This window comes from Labrus bergylta, chromosome 1, assembly GCF_963930695.1.
Source record: "Labrus bergylta chromosome 1, fLabBer1.1, whole genome shotgun sequence".
In the NCBI taxonomy this organism is placed as follows: domain Eukaryota; kingdom Metazoa; phylum Chordata; class Actinopteri; order Labriformes; family Labridae; genus Labrus; species Labrus bergylta.
The window spans coordinates 9,955,183-9,977,507 of record NC_089195.1 but is presented as its reverse complement, the minus strand read 5'-3'; the positions used below and the strand labels follow the sequence as shown (position 1 = coordinate 9,977,507).

General features: G+C 41.5%; 1 protein-coding gene across 5 annotated transcripts; it reads left to right on the top strand.

Moving 5' to 3' along the window:
* The first annotated feature begins 1,269 nt into the window (after positions 1–1,269).
* ccdc88aa (coiled-coil domain containing 88Aa) lies at positions 1,270–22,243 on the top strand. 5 transcript variants are annotated; one of them, XM_065953416.1, is made up of 29 exons: positions 1,270–1,647; positions 1,739–1,830; positions 3,329–3,434; positions 5,541–5,610; positions 6,157–6,215; positions 6,349–6,432; positions 6,728–6,868; positions 7,852–8,027; positions 8,909–8,990; positions 9,919–10,077; positions 10,400–10,546; positions 10,723–10,867; positions 11,534–12,193; positions 12,285–12,490; positions 12,603–12,797; positions 13,828–13,958; positions 14,054–14,192; positions 14,288–14,461; positions 14,711–14,872; positions 15,023–15,300; positions 15,414–15,557; positions 16,094–16,280; positions 16,492–16,637; positions 16,834–16,926; positions 17,840–18,051; positions 19,082–19,162; positions 19,757–19,996; positions 20,160–20,225; positions 20,466–22,243. In XM_065953416.1, exons 1-29 carry the CDS (start codon positions 1,585–1,587, stop codon positions 21,563–21,565), a joined length of 5,538 nt encoding a protein of 1,845 aa, XP_065809488.1. In that variant the 5' UTR covers positions 1,270–1,584; the 3' UTR covers positions 21,566–22,243. The 5 variants fall into 5 exon arrangements, with proteins under 5 accessions (XP_065809488.1, XP_020498488.2, XP_065809494.1 ...); XM_020642832.3 differs by having other exon boundaries at positions 14,051–14,192; XM_065953422.1 differs by lacking the exon at positions 19,082–19,162 and having other exon boundaries at positions 14,051–14,192.
* Positions 22,244–22,325: the final 82 nt, after the last annotated feature.

Genomic DNA, 22,325 nt, shown 5'->3' with positions numbered 1-22,325 from the left:
ACTCTACCAACTGAGCCAAATCAATGTTGTGAGGGTGGGAGTTTTGGGCTAATAAAATGGGCTAACAAAGCACTTCGCTATATAGGCGTAATAATAATGATAATAATAATAATACATTTTATTTATTACACACTTTATACATTTGAAGCAAATTTCAAAGTGCTTTAATGCAAAACACTTCAGAAGTACCACAAACAAGAGCCTGAAAAGGATAATAAATGAAGCCAAAACCGGCATTGGCTACTTTGAATCAGATTTTAAATGTAGGCCTATAATGTTTAATTTAATAATTTGATTGCTCTAAAATGTGTAGGCTACATCATAGGCATAGAGTTAAGTCAAAGTATAGGATGACCAAGTTTAACAGCATCTTTAATGTGACCTGTGGAAGATTTACAGCTTTGTCTCCAGACTTTAACACAAGGTGGCGCCATAGTACCATCACAGGCTGACACTTTGACAGCTAAACTTTGGTTTAATGAGTTCGAGGGCTACACTAGCCTACATTCACAGCAAAAATAAAACCTTTTTTTAATTTCTATTCTATTTTTATTTCACTTTGAATGCTAAACAGGCTCTCTGGACCCCACCTTATGATGTAAAAACGTCATATAGCCTAATTGTAGCCTACTTAGGGAATTTACTACTTAATTTTAACCGGGCAGTTACATGACATCCTTTTTTGAGTTATCCAGAGAAACATGGCCTAGGCCAAGTGAAGTGAATTTAAATAGCCTAATTTCCAATTAATGAAATGAAAAAAATATAGCCTACACACAAGAACTTCACTAAAAGTTTCCATTCCCAGTTAAGTATCCCGTTTTTGTTATAGCTCGCTATTATTAATCAAACAACTAAATATATAATCTCCAGCTAAGTGGCTAACGTGGCAGGGTGTTTTAGCATCAGTGCTGCTTTTGTTGCCGTGTGAAAAAGGTTGCTGTTGGGGAGGGGAGGGGGCGGCGTTGTCATGGTAACAGATTAAAGGCAAAGATATTTCAGATAGCTCTATTAGTGCTTCCTTCTGCTGCTACAATGATTCAAAGGCTGACTCAAAGTGGAGGGACGTTTTGTTTTATTTTCTTTTTGTTTAGGCTATATGTTTGAAATAAAGTGGAAGGCTGCATTTGGAGAAACCAGGTTAGTTTGGACAGTTCAGCAATTTTGAAGTCACACATATACCCGTCTGTGTGACGAGCAGGGAGGCTGTGAGGAGGAGGAGGAGGAGGAGGAGGAGGGGTAAGGGAGGGGGGACCGACGGCAGATGCCTTTGCAGCAGAGGACCAAGGAGGATGTTGGTGAGTGTGGTGTTGTTGCGGGACAAAATGCGGATAGGACTGTGCTTGAACTCCAGTTTTGTGTGGATTTAGCTGCTGCGAGACGAGCCTGAGTGAAAACACCGAGAGGAGGACATTTCCAACTAGTTGAAGAAAGATGGATGGGACGACATGAATGGTGCACTTCTGCAGGATGAATCACTAAAAAGAAGATGTAGGCTATAGTTACGAGGCTACCACCAGTCTTTTTCTGGTTGAAACAGCTGCGTTACCGTTTTTAAGTGTAACACTCACAACCTTGGTAACGATGGAAAGTGGAGTTTTTCTACCTTGTCTGGATCAATTCATGCTGAGCCCACTTGTCACTTGGGTAAGTGTTGCAGAGGACGGTGATGTTCCAGATAATGTAATCGCCTATCATCCTCTCACTCTGAACTACTTGTTCTTTTTTTGTTATTTAGGTGAAGACATTCATGCCAAATGATGGTGGCATGCACTTGGACTTCTCTGAATTACTGGATGGAGTCTTTTTAATTGACATCATGACTGAAATGTAAGTCACTTCATGCCAGCTTTTGTTTGGAGTTTTATTTGTCAGATTTTAAATCTAGCTTGTCAGCTGTGCCCAGTTTGTCAGATTAGTTGTCATTGTTTAAAAGCTCTTGATTTGACACAGGGAATCCCAATACGGTATGATTAACTATGATTAAAGGGACCTGAAATGCTTGGATGAGCAGAATGAACCTGCATTTTTCCTTAATAACTTCTCTTCTTCTCTCATGACATGTTTAGCAGATACTGATACAGTATCAAGCATCTGCTAACATTCTTATCCAGGCACCAACAGTGCTGTCTTTGTTACTTAGCAGTAATGAAGAGGATCTTTGTAGTCTGCAGTAGTCTTTAAATACAACATTCTTAGAACTTAAATGCCAGGATTTTTTTCAAATATGTCAGAACAAAAATAAAGTTACAGATATTCTGTCACTAGTGCTGTATAGTGAGAAAACCCTTTAAAGAAAACAGTGAACTAATTTTCCAAAGACACAATGGCCATCATAGAAACTGTCAAGAAGCTACTAAAGAGATTATGATCGGGGTGCCTTATGTTCTGAGGGTATTACCCTCCCAAACAAACTTATGGTACTCTGGCAGTTTGCAGCATGTCAGAGATTTTGTAAGATAACATTTACTTAAGTCGCCCCCCCATCAGGATAAAGCGACTCTTCAGACATTGACTGTAGAACACAACTTGGAATTGATGACTTGCAAAGAAAAGGTTAAAAAACTGATGACCCAGTGCACTTGTGGATAATGCTGTCTGGCCACCCCAAGTCTACAGTATCCATTCATCCCACTTATCCCTCCAGGGTCACAATAACCAGCTCTAAATGCAAAACAATGCTGTCACAGAGGGAGGGGAGGAGAGGGGAAGAGGCGGGATAATCTCCTGGATTGGGAGACCCTCTGGGATTAGGACCTTGTTGCTGGTGTTTAGTGGCGGTCAGACGCAGATGGGAGGGAGGAGGAGGCAGAGAAACAGGGCAAACTGTACAGAGATGGAGACAGGCAGCCTGACAAATGTCATGCATGAGTATTAATGCAGTGTCTCTGTCTCTACTTTATCTGTGAGGGCTCCTGGTCTGTCTCTGTCTATTTTTTCCCAGTTTTAAAATAGACAATCGCAGTTTCTGACCTACTTATGTAAATCACAGTTCCATGAATGATTACATACATGCAGCAATGTAAGACAGTTCAACCTTAGTTGAACAAGTCAACAGCCATAGAGTCGGGGCCAGAATGCTTCCTTTTGGTGGGAAGTCTAATGCAAGGCTATTTGGCTCAAAAACAGCCCAGTTTGTTTGCTGAAAGAGATGATGTCACACAGGCTAAAGTTAGGAATGAATAGGGACATAATGCATGTTTTCATGGGGATCCCTGAGCCAAGACTTTCACCAGCTTGCAGCTTTCACTCACTCTATTCCATTGACAATGACTGTATTTATTTTTTTGAGTGGAAATAAGTAAAATTGCCCTTTTCCTTTATTCAGAAATCCCTCCGCTGCATCTCAGGGTGCAAACAAAGTGAGCAGGGATCCCAGTCAGAGGGTCCACAACCTGAACTTCCTTGTTCAGCAAATCAAGACATTTTATCTGGTGAGTACTGCATGTTGCTTCTCCTTGTTTCCCAGCCATATCATACGTTATATAATGTATCCAAGGTGCTTCTTTATGAGCTTTTAATCCAACTCTAGATCAGGTTATGGAACTATTTTGTATAATATTTTCTATTCTGCCATAATTTTGCATCATCCATAACCCACACAAATAGGCCCACACATGCACAATCCATATAGTTGGTGGCACTTGTGTCCCAGCAGATCAACTTGCTCTTGTTAAGATGCATGGCCTAAATATCAGCCGTGTCTGCATCTGTGTAATCAGCACAGCAGCGAGGTTAGAACACAGCAGAGAGAGAGCCAGAGTAAAGCTGCTGTCAGAGCCACAGACAGACTGAGATTCAGAGCGACACATAAAGTCACCAGATTCACTTCTGATCTTGACTCTTGGATTTTCTGTCTGTGTCAGAGACATTAAGTACAAAAGAGCTGAGCTTTCATCTGTTGAGATCTGATCAAATCCCAAGGAATGTAATTTTCTGAGGACAGGACATCATTCTCTTCAGATAAGAATTGCGAAGAAGAAAGCATTCTATAAAAATACCATTGTTTGTCGATTTATCTGATGTCAGAAAAAGCACGTCTGATAAGTGTTTCTGATTGTTGGTGAACTTGAAAAAGCTTGAGTTCTTCTTCATTGCTGTAACCACAGTAAATACAACATACTTTTGTACTTCCTGTCTGCTTAGTTAAAACATCACATTTGGATCAGACTTTTTATTGATGACTTTCTTGTATAAATAACTCTCAAAGAAGTACACTTCACATATTTTAACTGCTGTCATTTAAAAAACTATATTAATTCTGGTCCACTTTTGATTAATCTAATGTCAGCTGAGCGACTCTACGTCTCCATGGTTAAAAAATCGGACAGAAAAGGCTCTCATGTGCCCATTCAATTCAGTTAAAATGGAAGTTACAAACTTTTCAGTCAAGAAAATGCTTCCTCTACTGAGTCTATAGACACATACAGACATGCAAGGTTTATTCACCCTGATGTGTAGATCACGTTTCATCACTCATCAACCCCAACAAAGCTGATTTACATATCATTTTAAAGCTGTAGCATAAAGGCTACATTGAAATGAGCGGCGTGCTCGTCTGGAAATGTGCATGCAATTCTAGGCACGCTTTTCTCTACACAACACCTGCACCAGGTCACACAAACAGGACAAATCAAATACTCAAATTAAATCCCACCCATTGCTCGTTTTTTCATGACCTATTTTCAACCCAAGCATAAAGTGGAACATTTGAAAAGCAAACCATATTTGTTTTTTGGTATCTAATTAATTTACAAATACAAATATAACTCATCTTTTTTGTTTTTCTCGACTTTGGATTAACTAATGATACACTGATCATCGTGGTATCAAGTCGGGCAAATTCAGACAGCAAAGAAGCTTAGACGTGTTTGCCATGCGCGTTATTAATAACATATTTTTATTCTCTTTACTTTCTTTAAACACTTTTCCTGAGCAGAATTTTCTAATACCCCTGAAGATTAAAGTCTTCCTCTAAGCACCGCAATCGGACATGAGCTAGGAAAGGAGAGGATGATGGGAGATTGATGGCCGTAAAATGAACTTTTCTTAAAGGGATTGTGTTGGCAGTCATTAGAAAATGTGACTGTTGCTGTAGGTTTTAGTTGTATCACATCAAAGACTAAATGACTCCTGTCGACTGTAGCTTTCCTGGCCTATGGGAATAAGTAATAGTTTCCTGAGCTTTATGCGGCCACTTATCCTCATTAGGAGCAATTAACACACACACTGTACACACACATGGATGCAATCCACTATAGTCTGGTGAAAGTTTTGGTGAGATTCACCAATGCAGCAGGGAAACTGGCTCTGTCATCGACCCATTCAGAGCCCTCCTCCTCTCTTTGGCTGTGTTTCTATACATGTGTTCAAGCAGCTGCTATGTGCTGTACATACATACGTCCCTGTCCATTTAAGCACTTTGGCTAGACCTCAAGACTTTTTGTATTCATCCCTTGTTTTCTTTGTTTCCTTTTCTCCAACAATCTCCCCTGCCCTCTCTCTCTCTCTCTCTCTCTCTCTCTCTCCCTTTTCTGCAGGAGAATCTGAGACAGTTAATCATGATTCCTCTGCCCAACGTGTTGCTGCTTGGCAGGACTATGTATTCTGGTATGCTCTTTTAGAGTTTTCCTTATCTCCTATCTCTATGGGAGCTGCAGTCACTATGTGATTAGAACCTTATTTCACCTGGTTGCTGATACTCCATTACTGGTTCTTTGTATTTCTAAGATTTACCAAAGATTAGGAAAATCTTTCCTATAAGACTCAGTTCTATATTTTTAATTTGGAGAGAATATGCAAACAACCCCTACAAGGAAGCTTAAGTGAGCTATGACATTTCTAAAAGGGTTACACATTTTGATTCTTAATAGTAAATAATAAAAACTAGGCACATTTTTGTCCACAACATCAGCTTTCCAGCTCTGTAAATGTCCAATGTATTTCCTGACAGACTGCTTTAGCTCTGTCTGATACAGTTTCAATTCAATTGCACTCTATCTGTCTGATTACCGCTCTGGCTTGTGACAGTAAGGCTTTGGCAAGTGGTGACCCAAATTCACCAGCCAGCACTTGACAAATCCATGTCAGCAGCCCTCACTGCTTCAATCTGATACGTATTATTTCAGATAATGAACTTCTTTTCACTCCCAACAGAACAAAGTCTGGAGGAAATAAAGAAGCTTTTACTGCTGCTGTTGGGATGTGCAGTACAGGTAATCGCTCACTGTCAGACCGTTTGTGCTACAAAAGAAAAAACCTTTTCAGAAACCTGAAAAGGACTGCCCGAACTGGAGATCTAAATCTGTTTCTATTTCCATCTAAAGCTGTTCCTATTTTTGATTACAGAGTGAAAAGAAAGAGGAGTACATCGAGAGGATACAGACGCTTGACTTTGACACAAAAGCTGCCATCGCTGCACACATACAGGAGGTATCTGACTTGTCGGGCTGCGTCTGTTACAAATATAGAAAAATGATGATACAGTAGGTTTCACAGCTATTGAGAACAACACATGACATTTGATTCTTTTTATCAGTATACACTTTGAGAAACACTTTTTAAATAACATTTTCAAGATGATGAACTACAGAGGATGGTTCCTAATAATGCTCTTAATATATTAGTTACATAGAGAAGCAACATTTCATGTCATACTGTAGCTGCACCCTTTGGATCTTTCATAAAATATTCCTCTTCTTCCTGCCTCCCTTTACACGTTCACCAGTTGACCCACAGTCAGGAGAATGTTCTGGATCTTCATTGGTTGGAGTCCAGTGATGTGCATCCAGATGACCTGGAAGCTGTAGCTAGGAACATGGTAACACACCTCCGTCATCTGCTGCACCAGAGGGATAACCATCTAGAGGTAAAAACACTTCTTTCCATCACTTACTCTTGTTTGAAGTTTAATACATACTAATAGACTTTTTCTGTGAATTTGGAAACGTGTTTGAACTTTTGTATGAATCATAAAACGTTTTCACATAAAGTCATATATGGGATATAAAGCGGCTATGATGTGTTCATAATAGTCATAGACAGTTAGAGAACTGAAATGATTACACTGATGTGTTAAATACTTGATTCTGATTGGCAAAGTGCTCGTGGCAACAGTCTACTATCCCTCGATAGATCACTGTTGTTAAGGAGAACAAACTGTCTCTAAGAAAAGCATACAGTTGCGAGGGATGAGGCTCTAATCACAGAATCTGGGGGACTCACTGTCATGATATCAATCCGCCGAAAGAAGTCCGGTGAATTTGACATCCGTCTGTTTCCTGACGATGAGAAAGGTGAGGAGGAAAACAACGGAGGAAAGAAGTTTAAAGACACCAACTGAACACTTTGACAGAGAAATCTTCAGACCTGAAGATGGAACATGAAGTACACACTTTATACATCCTGGTATGAGTTGTCTAAAGATAAAAAGACAACAGGCCTACTGTGATGAAACAGAAAAACTCAATCAGCTACTGAACTGATTCATGGAGATCTGTTCCCCTCGTCTTACTGCACTTTCAATGTAAATGTTAATGTGAGCTAGTTTAGCTCATTTCATGAAAGTTAACTGACTGAACACAGCTATACTTCAATCCACTGTACCTTTAAACAACATAAATGATGCTGTGCAGCTGTAGGTCTACTCTCATATGTACAGGTCAAATTTTACCGGGGTTTTTAAATAGTACATAGGTTTCTATTCTTATTCCTGCACGGGTTAGGGTCAGGGTCAGGGTTCCACTCTGCGATAACAACCTGCTCACTAAACATTATTTTAACTGTTCTAATTAACAGGTTAATCGACTGTGAAATCATACTGTAAGCTGAAGGTAATCTGTTCTTTTGCAGACTATAGCAGAGCTAATGCAGGAAAAGGAAGGTGTGGTTAGCTTGCTCGGTAGCCCCTCCAGCCCGCAGTCGGCCAGCTACTCTCCCAGCATGCAGCAGCAGGCGGGGACTCAGCAACACCTAGCAGTGGAGCTGGCTGACTCCAAGGCCAAAATCAGACGGCTTAGACAAGAACTGTGAGTACCACAAAGACTTTGAAAATAGTGTAGACAATTATAAACTTTGTCAAGACAATTATAAATGCAGCAAGGTAAAAATAGAACTGATTTCAAAGTCCATCACCCTCCTTTGACATTGATTTGTCCACAAATTCACTTTCTTTGGTCCAAAATGCATCCCTTTGACAAGTAAGAAGGTCATAGAGTAAAACATTCTCAGGGGTAGCTGTTAATATTGTGGATGGCTGTTTGTAAAGAGAGTGAGAGTTTCCTCTGGGGAACTGCCAACAGAGAGTGAATGAGAGGCAGAGGCAGAGAGAGAGGGATATTAGAGATGCCCCAGGGAGTTTGGCCCACATTACCGCCTGCTTGGCAGGTTCCATGGCTGTGCACTACCACTGACCCACATTGGCTCTGAATTTCAGCACACACACACAAACTAATCCTGATCCGATCAAGAACCTCGGTTCCATCTTTCCTTCTCATCCCATCTTCTCGGGCGTGTTGTCCTCTCTCGTTGTCATGCAAGGATTCCCATACTGCTGCCTCTGAGCAAACACAAAACATCACTTAAAGCATCAAGAATGTCTTACACAGACCTTCCATGTGCGTATACATACAAAGCTTAAAAGCTCTTTCTGTGTGGATGACTTGAATGTGGTAAGATCCATGCGGAAGGAAATTAATAATAAGTTTAAGGAAGCTTATGTTGGACTCCTTTTCAAGCTTTTCAGTTTGTAGTAACAATTAATTCTACAAATCTAAAATTATATATATATATTTAATGTGATTTAAAGAGGGATTCATGTGTGTGTGGTACCGATATATGCATTTGGTCATTTGTGTATTAAAATATAGACTAAGAAACCTGTCTGCTTGTCTGTCTCACAACCTTTCAGAGAGGAGAAGAGTGAGCAGATGCTGGACTGCAGACACGAGCTGGAGAACATGGAGGCAGAGCTGAAGAGGATCCAGCAGGAGGTTTGAAACATAAAAGAATAGATTGCATTTCCTTCTCATGGTGACACGCTGTAACCTCCTGACTGCTCTGCAGATTATGCAGATTATTGCAGAGCATACTTTGCTGTAGAGCAGCGCTTAATGACAACACATCTAAACCTCTGAACTCTGCCTCAGAGATACAAACTAAAGCTCCTATGGATTTGTCTGATCAGATCGACATTTGTATTCTCTGTGTAAGCCTTGTGGTCTCTGTTGACTGTCCATGTTTACATGGTTCATGTGGTAAGAACAATGAATGAAGCATTGATTCACTTTTTAACAACTTTGAATCTTAACATAATCCTAACATGTTGTTATCATATTAATATGTCGTATATGCTTACTGCAACTACAAAGTTAAACATGCAGCCGCAAAGCAACATTAGTATTCACATCTAGCCATCTGCTACGTATTAATCAAATAATGAGCCTCCTTCTGATGTGATTTAGTCCTCAGCACCTTCTGAGGTAAATATTCAGACCTTGTCTACTAAATGCAGCAAATGCTACCTGCTAACCATGTCTGCATGTCCTTTGGTTCTGGGCCCATACCCTACAGCAGGTAGCTCAATACTGCCTTCTTAAATCAACGGCCTGAAAATAAGGATTATGTAAACCATGAGACAGAAACAGCTTTGAAAACAACACAATGGGTCTAGTGGTTTGCTTGTGCACGCCATGCACAAAGACTGATGTCAGACCCTGTGTCGAATCCAGCCTTTGGCTCCTTTCCTGCATATCTTTCCCCACACTCTCTCTCTCCCTGATTTCTGACTCTATCCTCTGTCCTGTCCCTCAAATAAAGACATAAAAAGCCCAAAAATTAATCTTGAAAAAATGAAAACACAACAACAGAGTGGTGCAGATATTCATCTTAAATTTTGCTTTTATTCGGCCCCTCCACCAGAACTCCCAGCTGCTTGTGGACGCGAGAGCAGCCCGGACCTATCGTGATGAGCTGGACGCCCTAAGAGAGAGAGCCATAAAGGCGGACAAGCTGGAAAGTGAAGTGGGACGGTACAGGGAGCAACTGCACAAGATCGAGTTCTACAAGGCCAAAGTGGAAGTAGGAAAATGAAGACTACAGAGTGATATGAATGTTCCATTAGTGAAATTTGACACATGCATTTTGACTATCAATGCTTGAGAATTAGGAAAACCATTGAAAACTTAGACGGAGCTATCAAATATTAATGCATTAAATAAAATATTGGATAATAGGAATTTAAAAGCATTGTTTCTATTGAAATGATACAGGAGAGTTTTTTTTTTTGGAAAACATGAATGGAAGTGACACATGTAGATAAAGAGCTGTGACTTGGGGTTTAATACAAATGTTGTAATCTGAAAAGCATCATTTATATTAATGTTGTTTGTCTGTATTTTAGGAGCTGAAGGAGGATAATAGGGTACTACAGGAGACCAAAGAGGTGTTGGAGGATCAGCTGGAAGGCTTGAGGGCTCGCTCTGACAAAATCCACCAGCTGGAGAAGCACAGTCTGCTGCTGAAGTCCCGGGTCCATGACATGGAACAGGTAAGACTTCTACACACAGGGAGGAGTCCTCTGTGTTATCTCTGTGTAGCCTTTTATGAGGCCTCTTGCACAACTGACAAGAAATATCAGCGGTAGTATGATACAGTTGATGATTGCTGAGTCCTTTCAGAAACTTGACAGAATCATTGCTCAAACTCCTTTTGATTGTGCTCAAGGAGAGGGAGGCAGATCGGAGGCGCATTGAAGAGCTTCAGGAAGAGAACCTGGCTCTGTGTTTGGCTCAAAGGAGGAGCATGGAGGAGTCCAAGCACCTGGGCTGGGAGTTAGAGCAGCTGTCAAAGACCACAGAGAATTCTCAGGGTAAGAGATGGTGATTCATTGAAGCTGCTTTCACACTTGCACAAAACTCGTGAAAAACTCCTTAAGTTTTCAGGGTGAGATGTATATGTGAGCGCAAACAGCTGAATATTTCACTCTGACTTTATCTAGAGTTTCTCCTGCCAGCCCCCTTGTAGAATTTCCGTGTGAAGTCAGAGTGAGCTGATGTGAGAATGCAGCAAGATAAAATCAGAAGAATTCATTTTGAGCAAGTGTGGTGGGGTGGTGACGTTTACTTCCTGTGATTTGCATGACTATAGACTGTATGCACATGACCAGCACGATCTCCGTGCACATCATATAACTGCTGCATTATGTTTTCTGTTCGCCATTATGTTCTTTTACACTCTTTTAGCGATAATGTGAATTTTTTTAATTTTACGTACCATTGATATGAAGGCAAATATCCTAATAAAAGTGTCATAAAGCTAACTCTGTTGCTCCGTTCTCCAGATTAAAATTGTCAGTTTTACATCATGTCTTGCTTTAGGAGACCCCCTTGCAAAAGTAATGTGGAACAACAAAACAAAAAAATCTGATCTGAATAATAAATCTGGATTGAGCATTGGCTTGCAGTGTGAGCGTAGTCTTACTCTGCGTGCATTACTTCAACAGTTTTCATGATCACCATCGTGTGTTTGTTTAAAGGTCTGCAGACTCTGAGCGAGGAGGTGAGTGAGAGGACCCGCAGTCGGATGCTGAAGCTGGAGAAGGAGAACCAAAGTCTCTTAAGGACCTTAGAGGAACTCAGAGCCACCTCTTTAAAATACAGCACACAGCAGAAACAACGCCAACACTTCGAGTTTAACCATGTCTCTGAGGATATTTGTAGCACCAACAACTGTACCTCATCAACAGGTGGAATAACGGGATTACTGAGCTCCTGCTCAGTAGAAAAGTGCTCTAATGTAGTCCTGCAGAATGGAGATTCAAACTGCCATCAGCCACTCAGAAGAGACGGTGCACAAGAGACAGATGAAGTCCAGAGTGAGATGCTCCCAAGGAATAATCCAGACCTTCATATTCAGGAGAAAGGACAGCTGGAGGAGGAAGACAGTGGAGATGGCATCAAAGAGCTCATGTCTGACCTGGAAGTGTTAGAAAATAATCACAATGGGCTCCATTGTTTTGTTGGATCCCGTGATCCCTCACCTGGCTCAAAGAGCAGCAGTCCCTGCCATGACAGCATCTTCACCGCTCTGCCAACACGCTTCTCCTATGCCAGCAAGCACACACAGCGGCTTGAGGCCAAATGCAGGGCCCTGGACACAGTCAACCAGCATCTACAGACTGCTCTTGATAACACTGGTAGGTTCTGTGGAACAAAATAAGAAAAGAAACTCTGTTACTGTTAAAATGTACCTTTTCTGTATAATGTTAATGTTCTTTATGTCTTAAGAGCGGAAAGTTCAGCGCCTGGAGGCAGAGGTTGAGGAGCTGGAGGCAGAGAATCACAGTCTACAGGCTGCTTTAGAGGAGCTTCGGATCTCTGCACGACGCCTGGAGCAACTGGAAACAGAGAAACAAAGCTTGGAGCAAGAAACCACAGTCCTAGAGAGGGAAAAGAGGCAGCTAGAGAAAGAGAATCGCCGACTCCGACAGCAGGTAGGGGGACATGTTTCTTATGGGTAAGGTGTCAGTTACTATCCTAAGGTAGGATCTTGTTTGGAAGATTTGCATTGCTCTTAATAAAATGGCATCTGATGTTTTTTCTCAGGCTGAAATCCAGGAAGCCAATTTAGACAGCAGCAACGTCTGTATGGCCAGCCTAGAGAGGGAGATGCGTTTCCTTGTAAAGGAGGTGGAAGGCTTAAGGGAGACTGCTGAGAGGGTCAAAGGCCTGGAGACAGACAACAGAGAACTGAGCAAGCAAGCAGCTATCGACCAAAGGACCCTGGCCACCCTCAGAGAGGTGAGGGGAGGGATGTAGAAATTACGCTGACTGATGAAAGAATCTGCCCTGACAAACCTGACGTTTCACTGATTAAGCAGTGTTTTTCCCTGTAAAGAGACAGTAAAGAGATGTGTTTCACAGAGGTTTCCAGATGGATGACGAGATCTCATGATTTGAACAGATGCAGCATTTTCCATGACATACCAAAGTCCAATACAAACATTTATTACAAACATTTACAATATTTATGTATTTATTTGATTACCTAATCACTGAGAGTAACCTAGTTTTGTCCTGAAGACTGGCCAAGTGCAATGGTCTGCCTTTAATGAGTATTTCACGTTTTGAATGGGTTTGCAGTTGAACATTGAATGCATGAAAAAAAGTATAAAGCTTCTATATTATACTCCAAGATTGGTATGTTTGCCATTTAAAACATCTGTAGTAGCTCTGAATGATTTACAGTTTTTTTTTAAATCCTTATTTATCTCACAGAGTGTCTGTGAGCTAATTCTTAGTTAAGCCTCTGTCTGACACAGCCAATTTGAGACACTGTCTCTTCAAGGCCCCGCTTCCCACAAGCCCAATTTCCTCTGATTGGCCAGCTCTCCCGAAGCTTCCTTGGGGAGAATCCAGAGTTATAGTGACATAGCATATGAGGAGTTTGGGGGACTTTGTGATGTCACAGAATCTCAATGGTGGAAAAAAAAACTGTCTGAAACTTGGCATTTAGAGCATCCAACAGACCCTGAAGACTTACTTGGATATAAGTTTGTTTACAGACTGATGTGAGTGTTTGCCCATGCTAAGTTAATATCCAACATTGAAACAATATATGTATGTCTGATAATATGGAACAGAACCTCCCATTTACATATTTGAGCAATTAAGATAGCTAACAATTGGTTCTTAATTTTTTTTAAATACCTTATTTGTTGGATGAAAATCACCAGCACTCCTTAGATCTCAAAGCCTTTTTTCTCATAAGTAAAATACATGAAAAAAAAAAAAAACGCCAAAAAAATGTCTCTTTGGAACACATTTTTAGGAGCTGGTGAGCGAGAAGCTGAAGACCCAGCAGAGAGATAATGAGCTGAAGAGGCTGGCTCATGAGTTGGAAATGAAAATGCCGAACCAGGAGACTACACAACAGGTTGAACAAGAGGCACAAGATAACAGGTGATTACAGACTTCTATGAGTTCCCATTGTGTGAATAGTGATGTTGATATGAGAAATGTTGATAGAAAAATTCCTTCTTGCGTCTCTGCAGCAGGTTCAAGATGCTGGAGTCAGAGTTGGAGTCATCTCTAAAGAGATCTCTTCAGATTAAAGAGGACAAGATGTCCGCTTTGGAGGCTCGTCTTCAGGAATCCTCCAACCTGAACCAGCACCTTCGACATGACCTCAAGACTGTAAGTCATGGCCTGTGAGTGTCACATTGGAGAAAAATCCTTTTAATTATTTCATTTCATTTGATTCAAGGTGTTTGACACCTTTGACCCCACAGGTGAAGCTGAGCTATGAAGCCCTGCAGCAGAGGCAGGAGGAGGAGTGGGCGTCATCAGGTTCCCCCCCTCCCAGGGAGACAGGCAGGGTGATGAGTGAATGGCTGCGTGAAAGCCAGGAAGCCACACGGGAACTACTAAAGCTCAAAGACCGTCTCATAGAGGTGGAGAGAAATGTAAGGGGGTTAGCACTTATTGAACAAGATAACCTGTGTAAGGACAACTTTATAAAATTGCAAAAATCATCAACTAGCGTTTCAATTTTGAACTTTATGTCAATTGTAGAAAACAATATAGTCTACTGATTATCATATTTTTTTCCTAACTGCTGTCCCATTGTGCAAAAATTAGTACAGCCAACATATTGGGCAAGAGTTAATTGCGTTTTTTTTCTTTGTTCTTCTGCTTTTCTTTCTTCTCTCCAGAATGCCACGCTGGAAGCAGAACGCCTGGCTACGCAGGCCCACCTGAAGCAGCTGGAGAGTCAGTCAGACAGTCAGCAGGCTCAGGTCCTCGCTCTGCAGAGGCAGGCTGCATCACTGCAGGAGAACAACACAGCCCTACAGACACACAATGCTAACCTGCAGGTGCCACAACAACACACTAATCTCTGGCAAATACTTAATAATACTGGCACCAACAATCCTTTGGTGATACATAGATATACTTGAGCTTCAGTGTCATTATGCAAGCAGAATGCACACACTGAATGCATTTCTTCCACATTTCTTCTTCAGGTGGAGAAATCAACTCTCAACTCACAGAGCGCCTCCCTCATGGCCCAGAATGCTCAGCTGCAGCAGCAGCAGACTGGGACAGAAAGCGAGCGGGACAGCGCAATACGGGAGCGTGAAGAGCTGCGTGGTGTTCACGAGCAGCTTCTTCGGGATCACGAGCGGCTTGCAGCTCTGCATGAGCGGCAGGCCATGGAGTATGAGGCCCTGATGGGCAAGCATGGCTGTCTGAAAAACGCACATCGTACTCTGGAGCTTGAGCATCGCACTCTGCAGGACAGGTAGGGAACGAGTGACAACTTGTAGAAATCATGGATTTAGTGTCACACCATGTGGTATGCGATGCCTGTATTTTCATTGTATGTGTTTGTGATGTGTTTGATGGTATCTTTAGGTACAATTGCTTGCTGCAGAAGCGGACCAAGCTGGAGGATTTGGAGAAAGCCCTAAAGGAGGAGCAGATGAGGATGTCTCTGGAAAAAGAACAGCACAGGACCACTGCTGCTGAATGCTGCAGGCTCCGCGATGAGAAGGACTGGTGAGGAAGCATTTTCCCATTGATTACACAAGCGGCATCCTACAGTGTTGAAAAATGAAGCTGTTGCGGATGTGCAAAATCCTGCAGCTCATCCAGTGTTTACTTGACTGGCTGCAGAAGCACTGGAAGTCACATACAGACCCATTCAAAAAAGCCTGTTTTTAAAGTAGAAATTAAAATGCTTATCGCCTGGTTCAAAAAATCCCCTATAGGTCTGATTGGCACACGCTGTTCATTTTATGGAGGATAAGTGTTATTCACAATAAGGCGCATAGCTGACCTGATTGACAGGGGGCACTGTGTAACAGTTTGTCAAGAGGCTTAAAATTCACCTCAGCTCCAGCTCTTAGCCTGTCGTTAGGTTGACTGAAAGTTAGGTTGAGACAGCATTTTCAGCAAGGCGACCGCCATCACTTGCCTTCCAAAGCCCCCCTACAGTAACAGACGGTGACGTCACTCCTGCAAACCTAAACTAAAGCATGGATGTTGGATTTTACACGGGGGGTAAACCATCACCATTCATCTTTCTTTTAAAGGCTGAACCAGACATACCGTCAGCTTCTTAAGGACAATGAGGTGCTGACAGTGGATCACAAGCAGCTAAAGAGCACGCTGAATGAAACCAAGCTCGAGCACACCTGGCTGGAGGCCGACTTCTCAAAGCTCAAAAAGGAGTTTCAGCAGCTGGACATCAACTCCACAAAGCTCACCAACCAATGTGAGGTAGGGTCATTCAGCAGCTTGAGCTGGTGTGGTATTCCCTATAAAATATGGGATGTACTAATAATAGGATGAATAATAGTATGACAGCGCTAGGTTGTCAATAAGCTGTATAGTATTGGATGTTTTTTGTTTGAATAATTGCATGAAAGTGTCTTTCTTCTTTAATGCCTGTAATCTTGGATGTATCCCTGCTTGTCTTTGGAATGCTTAGTTGCTTGGCCAGTTAAAAGGCAACCTGGAGGAAGAGAATCGTCACCTGCTGACCCAGATCGAGACCCTGATGCTACAGAACCGAACTTTGTTGGAGCAAACTATGGAGAGCAAGGATCTGTTTCATGTTGAAGAGCGACAGTACATGTGAGCAAACAGGCCTAACACCATGACAAATTAATGCCAAATTCGATCAGATGTAATGTGTTAATTTGCCACATGACACACTTATTTGTTAATGATCTAATTCATTCAACAAACACAGTTTTCTTCATATTAAATGGATGTAACATCAGACCCACCATTACAATGTATTACATACTTTCTCTCTGTGTCTGTTCAGTGACAAGCTTAATGATTTGAGGAGGCAGAAAGAGAAGCTAGAGGAAAAAATAATGGATCAGTACAAGTTTTATGAGCCCTCCCCTCCTCGCAGGTAAGTGACATTTATATGTGTGCGTCCATGAAAGGGAAATTATTTTTTGTATTCAGCTCTTACTGCATTTTGATCACTGATTGGTATTTGGTTAATTGTCAATATTGATTCTCATTGTATTTCATTTCAGAATCAATTTTATTGGCTAAGTATGAGGGCAGATACAATAACTGTGACTCCAGCTTTACATTATTCTCTGTGTAAACACATGGCACAAACACTAACACTAAAAAGTAAAAACTACTACATTTAAGTCCTGTGGAAACACAAGTATAAAGTGTTGATATGTAAAACACTACTTTAGGAGAGGAAACAGTAGAGTTTAGTGCAGTGTGCAGTGTGGAGTCCAAAGGTGCTGACAAACAGATTGTTATGGATCAGGGTTGAATTTTACATGAAAAAAGGGTGAATTAAAAAAAATGATAATATATAATAAATTACAAAAAGAAAGTTTACTTAACATCCACAACTCTGATAAATTATGATTGCACTTTTGCAGATTGCAGTTCAAGTACACAATAAATAAAAATATCAATACATATTCATGTTGTTCTCATTCCCACAGTGTCTTTTTTTGTTTTTTAAACTTGGCATTTAAATCTTAAATCGTGTTTTCCAGCTACAGCTGTGTCTGTTTTATCTGTGGGATTAGCTTTAGCCTTTAGAGTAAACTAAAACAGAAAAGACGAGATAGATGTAATAGTTCTTTGTTATCAGAAGAGTATTGTGTTTAGTCGAAGTGTTGGACAAACATTCAGAGTCATTGCTAGTCAAGCTTACTGCAGCATTTTTAAGGACTGACTGCTTGATGCACAATACTTTGTCCCCACAGAGAAGGCTGTCCTCTTGTGTGTCATTTGTATACAAATAAGTAACGGTTTCTCTTTCCTCGTGTATGTTTGCTTCTCCGCAGACGTGGGAACTGGATTGCTCACAAATTGAAGAAGTTTATTAAATCCAGTAGCCGTGATCAAGGACTTGATCTCCAACCCACACCTGCACATTTAAGCGGTACCGAGTCCCACCTCCCATGCCATGATAACAGCTCCTTCATCAGCTCAGATGGCTCCGGAGGCTCAGCCTCCATCGCTGCAGGCGATGCCATCTCACCAAGACGTAATGGCAGTGAGTATGACCTTCTTGAATTCACCAGATCATCCCCCATGGACCTGGCTGAATCGATATCATCAAAGACACAATGGCCTCCCCTCACAGCTTCAGACACAGATCAGGAAGTCAAATCATTGTCAGGATACAAAGGGCATTCAGGTGTGTGTAAGGTCCAGCACATAACAAGAGGACAGAGAAGCATGGATGAAGCAGTAACCACAGCAGCTGCATGTACACAGGAAGCTGCATTTGTTAAATGGAAACCCTTCAAGAATTTCACAAAATCATCCTCCTTCACCTCAGAAGTTTCCAAGGATTAGCAAACACTTGAATGAATGTTGACATCAACTGTTGTAAGACTCATGTCATGTGCACTTTTTTTTAGTTAATAACTAACATAGACTACCTTCAACAACATGACCTTAACACAGTCTTCGCTCCATCTTTCTATCACTTAAAGTTAACTAAAGCTGGAAATGTTGAGGAGAATTTGGATATCTTCAGCCCTTATTAACGTGTCATTTGAGGGGCCTTCTCTGGAACAAGAAACTAAATTAAAAAAAACTTTTCTTGTAGAAAAGCTCCTTTCAGTCTGTTTTATAAATTAATTATTACACATGAAAATAACAACCCTATTAGCTCAAAAGGTGGGGTGTGGTTTAAAATGTAAATTAAAACAGAATGTGAAGATTTGCAGACCTCATATTTAATTGAAAATTGCACAACGACGACGTGACACATTTTGAAACTGTTTTACTTACATTTTACACAACGTCCCAACTTTTTAGAAAATGGGGTCATGTCATGTGTGTATGTGTGTGTGTGTCATATCCATTCTTCATGAAGCATTATGTTTGTGATTGTACCTCAACGGTCCTCAATGTTTTCCTTGTTTCTATCTTGTTCGTTAATCTGTTTCTTCATTCCTGTCGTCCTCCTTTCCCTTGTCTTTTCCTTCCCTTCCCCGCCTCTCTCCTCTCTTATGTCCTTCTATCTGCTTGCATCCGTCCCTCTGTATTCCTCCCATGTGTCTGCTCTTATATAGCCACTCTGAAAATGTTTCCCCGAATGAGGAACAGGATGAAGGACAGAGACAAAGTCAAGTCCCTCTTCCGTCGTTCCATGTGTAAGAAACACTGCGGTCCAACGTCTGCTGTCATATTGGCTGAAGCCTTGTATTTCAATGCTTACTTAATAACACCAGAGATCATCGCTGTGCTTTATTTTGTATTATTTACTACATGCCTTAACACCAAGGTAACTCTAGATTGAATAGGATTCATACAGACAGCAACATTGCTTCCCAGTAGGTGTAAAATCAGCAGTTATGTGTTAGTTCATAGCTCATTAGCATGCTAACTTTAAATATAAAGATATATTTCAGATTTAAGCATGTGCTGCAATCATTTTAATGCTGTGTTGCCTATGAAATAAGTCATTCTGGGGTATTTTGTAGAACCGTTGAGGTCAAAGAAATGCTGCATTGCAGGAGGACAGTAGTGGTGCATGAGCTCTGTCTTATAAGGAGCTAGCTGTGCATTAGGGGAACAAACTGTATACAACCACTATTTGATACTATAGTGTTCAAACCCTCCTCGTGTCCATGTTTTCCATACCATAGAACAAATATATCTCATAATCTCCATGACCACTTCACCTGTCTTGTCCCCCCGCCCTCACCCACTTCCCACTTCTTCCACTCCTTGGTAAAACACTGCAGCCCTGAGCAGCTTGGTGTTCCCCTCGGCACCATCTGAGGAGGAGCGGTGGGCAAAGAGTTCAGAGACACTGGAATTCTCTGAGGAGGACAGGAAGACGGCATTGACCTCATCCCTTACCACATCCATCTTGTCCATCCATCACCTTAATCATCCCACCACTCTACCATCTGGCCCCGTCACTGCCACAACTTCTGACTCAGCTGACACTGCTGTAGACGTTTCTGAGCTTTGGGTGACAGGTAGAAGCATTCGCCCGTCACTGTTTTGTGTGATGTCATCTTCAGTAGTTAGACTCTGGAATTAATTAGAGCAGACAGCCCTCTCGTAGGCTTTTCAATTGGAAGTGTTTAAAGTGTCCATCATCTATCACCTTTGATTCATTGCTAATTTTTTGTCCCACAGACAAGGATTCAAATGACAGTGCTGTGCCGTCTGGGTTTGAGGACAACGACGACGTGCCAAATCATGGTAAAGCCTTGTGGATACTCGTTTAGAGGATTCAGCAAGCATACAGATGTATTACCCACACAGGAATTAGAGTAAATCCATCAAATCGCAATCATGACCTCATTTTATATTAATCTCTGTGCTGACAACAGAGGCAAACAAATGTTATAAAAGGACTTGACTCTGCTGCCCCCTGTTGGTGAGTTAGAAAACATTATTAGTAGTATAGGTCTTTCTAAAAACATTGTGTTCTCTGTTCAGGGGTAAATGGTGTCCAGAGTCGAGCCCAAAGCGAGAGCAGCGGCGAATTCAGCCTCAGTCTGGAAAATGAGCCATGGTCAAATGGCAGCAGCCCCGTTCAGCAGCCCCCATCTAGACGCTCCTCCTCCTTCCAGCCACCCACCGATACTTCCACCCCCAGACACTCGCTGAAGCAGCAACAATATAAGGGAAAAGCTGCTACCATGCCATTCACCAGCAATCAGAAGTCTGATCCACAGTCAACACCAAAGCAGAAAGATCCTGGGCTCTCTCAGGACTTTTGGCTCACAAGGGGAACAAAGAGCATCCGGAGGGGGTCGAGAGTAAAAGTCACACGTTGCTCCTCAGACTCAGGGAGAACAGTCAAGACAAACCCAGAGCTCAATGGAATTCATCCAAAATTGAGCTCAGGCGAAGTTGAAGCTACTCGAGCCTCTGTCTGTTCGCCAATCACTGTTTTATATGTTCAGGGTAAGTCTTCATCAATGTCTGGTTGCCTCAACTGCTTCTCCACTCCTCTGGGAAAAGAGGGGCGACTGAAAGGCTTAAAGTCACCTAAAAGTCTCCCCCGAGCTAGTAGTGTGATATCCACTGCAGAGGGGTCTTCCCGACGCTCCAGTGTTAACAGCGACTGCAGGGTGATCGTCAAAACTGACCCGCTGTCTGTCCAGCCTACAGAAGAGACTAAAAGTCAAGAGAAATCAGCTAGTCACAAACAACCAGAACCAGAGACTAATAACAGCGAGCCTGAGCCCATTCCTCCTGTCAAACCTCCCAGAGACCCAGCAGTTGTGGTTACCACAGACCCCAAAACCCCTGTTCAGGAGTCCCTTTTTGGCTCCTCATTCACTTTTAACTCTGTATTCTCAAACACGATCTTTAGCGATTCTGTTGTCACCACCACCACCAGTCCGGATGGACTTGGTAACAACCAGACCTTCGTCTGTCTAAATCCATCTCTGGTGCAAAACTGTCCTCTTGAGAGCCAGGAGTCTCTTCCTGACACACCACAAACACTCAACATGGAAAATGTGCAGATTCAGACCGCAGATCACTCAGTGGGGCTGGAAGAGAAGAATAAACTGCTGACAATTGCTTAATAGCATTTGTCAGGCAAGTGAATGTTGTATAATTCCACAAAAGCAGGCAGCTGCAACACTGCTTTTTGCCACATAAACACAGTAAAGTCCCTGTGATTTCATATATTTTCATTTTATACCACTGACTACCTAGTTATGCATTTACCTGAAAAATATAAATGACAAATTATTGAGATATCTTTCCTGTAATTAATTTCCCATTTCTCTAGTACCATTAACAGCTGTTATGAGCCCTATACCTGTGTAATAAATCCCAAGGTGTACAGTATTATTGTGTTATTCTGCTTTTCTTTTTGCACAAACTCTGTTTAAAGTAATTGAATGATTTATAGATTAAGTAGATAACATATTTTGCCCATAAAAAATAAATTAGTGTTGTGACTCATGTCTGTGTGCCTTTGAATTACCACACAGACAATCCTGCTAGGTAGCCTATGTTTGTGTGACACAACGTGTGTTGACTTCTGCTGTTTTTATTTATGTTTTCCTACATGGCAAAAAAAATAATATTTATTATATGTTGTTCACTGTGTCTTTTACATTTTCACTTCAGTCAGAAATTGTTGTTTAAATGGGAAACATTCTGTAAATCTTGTAAAATATGAAGTCTACCTGAATGCTATTTTCCCTTAAATAAAGAAACCCTCGATGTTAAAGATGTATTTGCGTTGTCATTCTTTCATAACTCGGCACGAGAAAAAACCTTTGATCACCCAGTGTTCTTATTGGAGGCCAGGCCAGTCACGTGACGTAATGCGGA

Bases quoted from the DNA above. Each gene is read 5' to 3' on its own strand.
- ccdc88aa (XM_020642832.3), top strand. From the start codon at position 1,585: ATGGAAAGTGGAGTTTTTCTACCTTGTCTGGATCAATTCATGCTGAGC. The intron at 6,433-6,727 runs GTATCTGACTTG...CACGTTCACCAG, and splicing joins TCGCTGCACACATACAGGAG to TTGACCCACAGTCAGGAGAA. The intron at 16,281-16,491 runs GTAGGGTCATTC...TGGAATGCTTAG, and splicing joins AGCTCACCAACCAATGTGAG to TTGCTTGGCCAGTTAAAAGG.